Source organism: Equus przewalskii, chromosome 13 (genome assembly GCF_037783145.1).
Source record: "Equus przewalskii isolate Varuska chromosome 13, EquPr2, whole genome shotgun sequence".
In the NCBI taxonomy this organism is placed as follows: domain Eukaryota; kingdom Metazoa; phylum Chordata; class Mammalia; order Perissodactyla; family Equidae; genus Equus; species Equus przewalskii.
The window spans coordinates 34,761,879-34,769,655 of record NC_091843.1 but is presented as its reverse complement, the minus strand read 5'-3'; the positions used below and the strand labels follow the sequence as shown (position 1 = coordinate 34,769,655).

Here is a 7,777-nt window from a genome sequence, read left to right as displayed (position 1 = left end):
AGGAAATAATACCCTTTCTAGGGAATTTTTTTTTCACCCACAGAATGTGCAGGATTGTTGAGACGTAAATTTTCTGCAAAACTACTTACCTACCAGGGAAATTTTTCGTCTCAAGGTGCAGACTAAAGCCAGTAGTACCGAATGTTCTGAACTGGGTTTTTTTTTGTTTTTGTTTTTAGGGTTTTTTTTGAGGAAGATTAGCCCTGAGCTAACTACTGCCAGTCCTCCTCTTTTTTGCTGAGGAAGGCTGGCCCTGAGCTAACCTCCGTGCCCATCTTCCTCTACTTTATATGTGGGACGCCTGCCACAGCATGGCGGGCAAAGCGGTGCCATGTCCGCAGCCCGGATGCAGGTCACAAACCGCGGGGCCGCTGAGAAGCAGAACATGGGAATTTAACCGCTGGGCCACAGGGCCGGCCCCTGAACTGATTTTGAAAAAGCCATTAAGCCCGGTGCAGTGAACAAAGCATCAGTACTGATGGCCACCACCAATCCTGATGAGGTCAGCAAATCGGAAGATCCTAGTCTGCCTTTTAAACATTATTGACAAGGAACCAGTATTTAAGCGCTGGCATTAGAAGGGAGCTGAGAACACTGTGGAGGTGCAGTTCACAAGGCTGGTCAGACTTGGACGATAGTTCCAAAACTGAAATAATTTACCTTCCAAAAAGGCTCTCAGAGAAGACTTCTGGGCCATTCCACGTGAATCCGGAGAGATCAGAGAACTAGAGAATTCCGGACTTTGAAAACAGGGAACTCAAAGCTCAGACTGTGCTCAAATTGGACATGTAGGCTCTAGACAGAGGGGCATTTTCTGACCTTGAGCAAAAATCTCCTGTGACTCTTTTATGTACATAACAACTTCCTGGAAATAATTATCACCTCTCCTTAGAGCTCTGGGCCAGAAGAAAAAGAACCTACTTTTCTTCCACCTTCAGCAACATGGGGACATTTTCTTTGTTCAATTCAAGAAAATGGGCAGGTTTGATACTCCAGTGCCGGATATGATCCTTCTGAGATGTCACGTGTACCCAGCAACTGCAACAGCTTGGTATCCCCATGAAAGCTAGGACTAAGAATGAATTTCTAGCTACAGTATCACTGTAGCATGCAGAACATCTGGCCCTGACCATAGGCCAAAGGATGTAATAAATATTAGAAAATATTTTTCAAAGTTGAGGGATAAATTATGTTATGTGGAAGTGAAGTTTAAAATAAGACTAAGAATCAGAAAAATGGACTTGACCAATTTAAATCATAGATATAAATACTATCTCACAAGCAAAATAAATAAATGGTAACTCTGTGAGGGGATGGATATGTTAACTCACCTTATTGTGGTAATCATTTCACAATATATACGTATATCAAATTATCACACTGTACACCTTAAATTTACACAATGTTATTTGTCAATTATATCTCAGTAAACTGAGGGGAGAAAAAATAATAATACCATGGCATTAATTTAAAGAATACAAAGAAACCACAATACAAAGACAAAAACATAATTAAGGGAGAGAGCTTCTTAAATTCAAAGATCCCATCACTGATTTTATATACACACACACGCACATACATAATTTGGATTCTACTTTTTTGTTCTAAATTTTATTCTAGAATACCACCCTTCCAACTGTAAAACAAACATCTAGACCATCAGATCCTTGAGAACAGAAATCAAGTATCATTAATGTGTGAATACCCAGAGCTCAATACAGCACATTGTAAATGGTGTGAGTTAAATCAATATTTTTATTTAGGTAAATAATGATACAACACTCAAATTTCTTTAAACACAATATTTCAAGTTATTGTATTTTTGTCTGGAGTACAGATCTGAAATGGTACAAATTGTACCCAAATATTGAACCATGAAGTAAGCAAACAGAGTGGAAAAAATTCTCTTGAGTTAGGTTGCCATTTCTCATGTCTGCTCACTCTTACCTGCCTCAAACTATTTCTATTACAGATATTTAGTTAAACCTTTAATGGACAACTTGTGAAAATGTCTGCTGACAACAGGACTATACGAGATGAGCTCATAGGGGCTGGGCAGGGGGCCCATGGACTCTGAAGTGGTCCTCTTCCTGCTGGAAGCCAGTCCTCATCTCTCTTCTGCTGTAATCCAGGCCTGCTGGGATGAAGCCCCACTAAGTAGCTACAGACCATTTAAGTATGGGATATATAACTTAAATGTATAAATAACTTAAAAGTAGGAAAATGGTTTTCTTTTAAAGAAAAAGCAAATGGAAGACCAGCCATTGCTCTGGAACACACTGGTCAGGGGACACTGAACATCCCCTCCCCAAATGTCTGCTGCCCCCACTTGTCAACATCTTGTTTCCCTGACCTATGTTTCTGGCGCGATGGCTAGAATTACCACAGAGGCTTCACAGATAGCAGAAAACTAGAGATTCCACACTAGATTTACGTTCTGCGGAAAGCAATAGACACATGCGGTGTGGACTGTTCTTAAGCCTGGTACCCTGCTTGCTTTCAGCTTTACAGACTGCTTAAGAACACTTCTTATTGAGAGAGACTCTGCTGGTCTTGGAGCAGCAAGAAATAGTGAGGCTTACTTTAGTAGTGACAAGAATGACCCTCTTATACCATAGGCCATATGGTGCACATCACCAAGTCTGTGGGGATCAGATGTACTTTGGTTTTGGGGTTTGTTTTTTTTTTGGCAGTTCATATATACATACATATGGTATAATTTAATAAAATTGCTTTTCTTATGTTTCATTGCTTTATAAAGTCACACCCCATATACAGTCATCATTGAAATTCACTGATGGCCAGTACAAAATTTAGAAAGTTCCAATACTGTAAAAGCACGGCAAGGGGTTATGGACCCCAAGGTAAACTTCAAGATGGGTCGGCCCTAACATTACTCACTGTGGAGTGCAAGCACTAAGTTCTGTCTAGTTCTGCCTGAGAGGAAAGGACTTCATCCATGAGTACTGTCACAGTTTGATCACCAAACAGGAAACAAAAGCTTTCTTGGCTTTGGGACTTTCTGTTCCCTGGAAAGGTTTCTGACTGGTGGAGGCAGAGAGGACAGTGAATGATCCAAAGTGGATCAACAACCCCTAATTGGGCCAACAGAACACCTTGGAAGACTGGAAGCTAAGAACTGTTGTCAGCGACATGGGTCTGCATCAAAGCATAGCAGCACAGCTCCCTCCCCTCAGCCGCTTCCTCCACCCAAAGCCCGGCGGAGGGAAGCTCTTTGGGAGAGGAGAAGAAGGGAAGTTGGTACAGATGAAGGCCATGCTGCTTCCCAAAGGTCTGATGCTCTAGGCCATACCTAATGAAGACTGCGGAATATGATCCCATTTTGAAAATGAATGGCACCATTTTAACAGCAGAGCATGCTGGGAAAATCCAGGATGCCTACTTTGAAACTTAGACTCAAGAATGTGAAAGCCACAACCAGTATGCAGGTAAATTCTTCTCTTAAAAATCTAGATGAGTATTTTGGTTTTCAAGCACCATACAAAAACTTTTAAAAAACTTTAATTGCCTAGTGCATTGCACACGTTAGGCAGAGTTTTAGAGACCCTACATCTTGAATGGGTTAAGCAATCATTTGTAAGCCTCTTCATGAAACATGGTTAACTCAGTTTTTCTGGTGATCTGAGATTAAACATGGAACCAAACTGTGTTTCACTCACAACACATAACCAACCAAACTGCATGTATAAGTACAGGTTTATGCAAAAGCCATGATATAACTATATTTAGCCTTTCAGATTAGGTACATTGAGCTACCTGCTCACTCTGTATGTCCCACCAAACACAAGAGCAGCAACTTGTCTATGTCACTACAATTATGGGCAGAAATTCTAGAATATGAAACAGAGGTTCTTCTATAAAGTTTAAGATTTAGGGTAGAAGAAGGGAAGACAAAAACAAAATTCCCATGAAGTAAAAGATAATTCCACTTTGGTCCAGTACTCCATGAAACCCTGAGATAAACTATAGTCCTCAAAGACACATACTTGAATCTAGCTTCATGAAGACACTTTAGTATGCTTCAAACTGGCCCATCATCATCTTCCTGCTGTATTCATAAGCCAAAAATAGTGCCCCATTGGCAGGGAACGCTCGAATCATAGTAGCTTGCAGTCCAGAATATAAGGCTGCTATTCCTTCATTTTTCACAACACTTAGAAGAGTTCCGATAAATCCTGCCTGTTTTCCAGATATGGAAAGAACCTGAATTCTGGATTTGATACAATCCACTGGGTATATGACACCCCAAAGGCAAATTCCAGCAATTCCACCACTTAACATCAAAGGGACAGGGCCTAGTTCATCTTTCGATCTCCCTGAGGCAAAAAACGATCGGCTCAGTTCATAGCCACCGAAGAAGAAGAAATAGCCCGGTATTTCTTGAATTAGAGTGCTCGAGAGTCCGTGGTAGAAGCCCAAGGGGCCATCCTTTCTAAGGATGCTCTTCACGACGGACCAAACTGTATTATGGCTTTTTGCTATCTTCCCTGACATCTCCATTTCGTGCATGGTCTGTAGCCGGCACTTCACAAGCTCAGTGGGGCACAGGGCGAGCGCAGCAAACGCAGAGGCGAAGGAACCGGCGGTTGCAGTCTGCAGATCACTCAGTTTTGCCTGCTTGTCCAGTCCAACCACTTTCCTCACAAACTGTTGGCAGAAGCCGTAGCACATGAAGAGGACCGAGTTCTGGGCGACATAGGCAATGAGCGCTGGACCAGTCCCCTTGTAGAAGCCCCGCAAGCCCACTTGGGAGTAGGTCTTGAGGCAGCAGTCGGTGAGGCCCTTGTACAGGGCGGGAAACGTCTGCATCTTCACTTTCAGGGTGTCGAAGGGCTGCCCGGTCAGGACACACGCTGTGCCCCCTATGGCCCCCGCTGTGAGGTCGATGGCGGCTTGGATGGCAGGACTGGACTTCATGTTCGCCCACTCGTCGGCTCGTCTCGGTGGAAGGCAACTTTCTGGAGCTGAGGGCGGGCGTCTCACGTCCCGCCGCCTGCTCTCGGCTCTCTCTCCCCGGAGGGAGAAGCCGCTTAACCCCACGCCGGGCCGCGGGCGGCCCTCCTCGCACGCTGAAATAACCCCCGGCCCCGGCCTCGCGCCTGCTCCGCAGCGCCCCGTGGCCGCCGCCCGCCCGGCCCGGCCCGGCCCCGCGATCCTAGCGCCCGCGGACTATGTAAACACTTTTAATGAATTATAATACAGCCATTGAAAGCTATTCGATAAATTCTTGCAATTATGGCCAGAGACTCTAGGCGCCGCTATTCACCCGGCGGGGAAAGAAATACTTTCTTACTCGGCCCGACCCCCGACCTGCGCCGTTTCTTACTAGGCAAAAACAAAACGGGAGATGCTCCCACTTGAAAGACCCTGGAGTCAAAGGTCAATCTACAGAAACAGAGGTTTAAAATAGGGAAGACAAACAAACTACTTGGGGGCTTTTGCATGACAATGGTGGCTGCTTTTGATCCAAAAACTCTTAACCGACTCTGGGACAGGAATGGCGGCTCTGCAAAGGTGCGGGCCCCGCAGCGCCGCCCTTGGTCCTGCTCTCCTCTCGCCTGGGGACTCGCGGGAGGCCCGAGCGAGGCGGGCGGATCCACTGCTCCGGGCCTGAGGAGCTGGAGAAAGGCTATTACGTGACAACATGAGCAAGAAGCCGAGGCTGGAGCCCTGGGAGGTGGTGGGACACAGAGTCATCATTTCTAGAAGTAGGTACACGGCATTTTACAACAGGCTCGGAAAACGGATATTTATATATCGCTAAGAAACGATAGCAAAAGCCGTGTGGCTCCCGCGCTGTACACATGCTCAGTTTGGAAGTTCTTGTTGAGGAGCCATAGAGCTTTATGCAGGAGCAGCAGTTGGGGAAAGAATTGACAACAAACCTAGCTTTCAAGGCAAGATGCGGTCTTGGACATTAGTGACGGAACTGCTGTCAGGGCACGTTTCCCTCCAGATGCTCATAATCCCAGCCTCGGAACGAATTCTCTTAAGGGGTACATACATTCTAAGGCCTACTTGGTATTTCACTTTGGGGGTAAAAAAACAAAATGCGGGAGGGGCAGAAAGTATGCTGAAATGATTCTCTCCTTCGTTTAGAAAGCTTTCCTTGTCTGATTATCTTTGGCTGTCAATTAATATTTAAAAGTGAGGCTCTGAAAAGCAGATGGTGAATAGGTGGAGCCTGTCAACAGGTAGACTTCACTGTAGTAGAGTGACCTAGCCATTTCTGTGGAGAATGCCCAGGTGTCAGTTTTTGGATTTCTTTTCTCTGGAACCACATGGTTTCTCAGAGAATAATCTTCCAATTTTGGCTGTGTGTGTGGATGTCTGTGAGGGGAGATGTATGCCTTCGATACTGATGATGGGGGAAGGGGGTGACATTCCTGCAGTAAAGGATACAGACTGTCACATAATTCCCTTGTTTGATGCTGTACAACCCAACCTTCATCTGCGTCTGCTTTCTCTGAGTTTGAGCCTTCTTTGGTTCACTTTACCCAGAAAATAAACTTTCCGTCTGTAGGATAAGGAAGAAGAGTCATCTGGCTTCCCATGGTAGGATAGGGATCCTGGACATCCAACAGCTCGGAACACAGACTTTAATGAATCCCATGTTTCCAGCCCCACACCTTCCCCCCTTCCTTGGAAACTTCTGCAAACATTGAGCCTCTCACAGGTTCTTTATCAAGTGAGTTCATCTCTCTTTGGTGTACTCCATTGCAGACAGTTAGCATGTAACTTTCTCTGATCTGTGAAGTATCATTTCTTCATCTGCTTTGGCCTTCTCAAAGTGGGTTGACATCTCTCATTCACTGTTATCTTATCTCCTATTTGCTTTATCCTTGGGAGTTACTGTTATCTTGGCAGGATTTTTGATAGAGAAAAGAGATATGTGAGCACAATCTGCCATTTTAAACTAGAAAGGGATTTTTAAATCCTTCATGTCATATTTTAGGGATTTTTTTTTTAATGTTTTGATGTAACTCTCAGTAAAGTCAGAGAAAAAAAGCATATTTTAATACTTATGGTGGAGGCCCTATCAAAGTTATCTAGAGTGCATTCAGTATTTTAATAACCACTGATTGTCAATTGATGTATATCTGGTTCATTGTTTACTTTTTAAAAACACAAACTGAGTTTTTACAAACACACCAAGATGCAGGATAGTGTAATATATTATCAACTGCTTTTTCATTAAGTTCACTTCTATGTTTTGGAGAAACCAAATTAGTAATCATCTCAGGAATTGGACTTGGAGATTTTAGTTTTCCTATCAAAATATTTCAAAAATTTGTACGGTGTAGTAGTAACTACACTTGTATTAGCCACTTTAAAGAGTGATAGAGATAATCTTATTTTTGGTTGAACATGCATTTAAACCATGAAAAACATACATAGAACAAATAGTTATTGAGTGCTGGCTATGTTCACGGGATTGGGTTAGCACTGTATTGCTGCACTAAGTACTAAATGGTAGCAGAAATTATTTAAATAATATATTAAGTAGACTTTACACAGACATCTAACACAAATTAGAAATCCACCTTTGTAGCCTCCTAAAGAATCAAAGTAAGTCTACAAATAAACATTGAATACCAAATGAAATGGACAACTATACATTCATCCCAGTGACTTAGAAGTGGTTTTGGCCATTAGGTGTACTCCTTAAGGGAGCCCATTATCATAGCTGTAATAAATAGAAGAAAGTCCAAGACATTCCAAGTCCAGTGACATACCATGTACTCTGTTTGCACTA

At 43.4% G+C, this 7,777-nt stretch overlaps 1 protein-coding gene across 1 annotated transcript; it reads right to left on the bottom strand.

Moving 5' to 3' along the window:
• Nucleotides 1–1,735: 1,735 nt before the first annotated feature.
• Nucleotides 1,736–5,167, bottom strand: LOC103550686 (mitochondrial ornithine transporter 2). The gene has a single exon (XM_008519693.2). It carries the CDS (start codon nt 4,936–4,938, stop codon nt 4,033–4,035), a length of 906 nt encoding a protein of 301 aa, XP_008517915.1. The 5' UTR covers nt 4,939–5,167; the 3' UTR covers nt 1,736–4,032.
• Nucleotides 5,168–7,777: the final 2,610 nt, after the last annotated feature.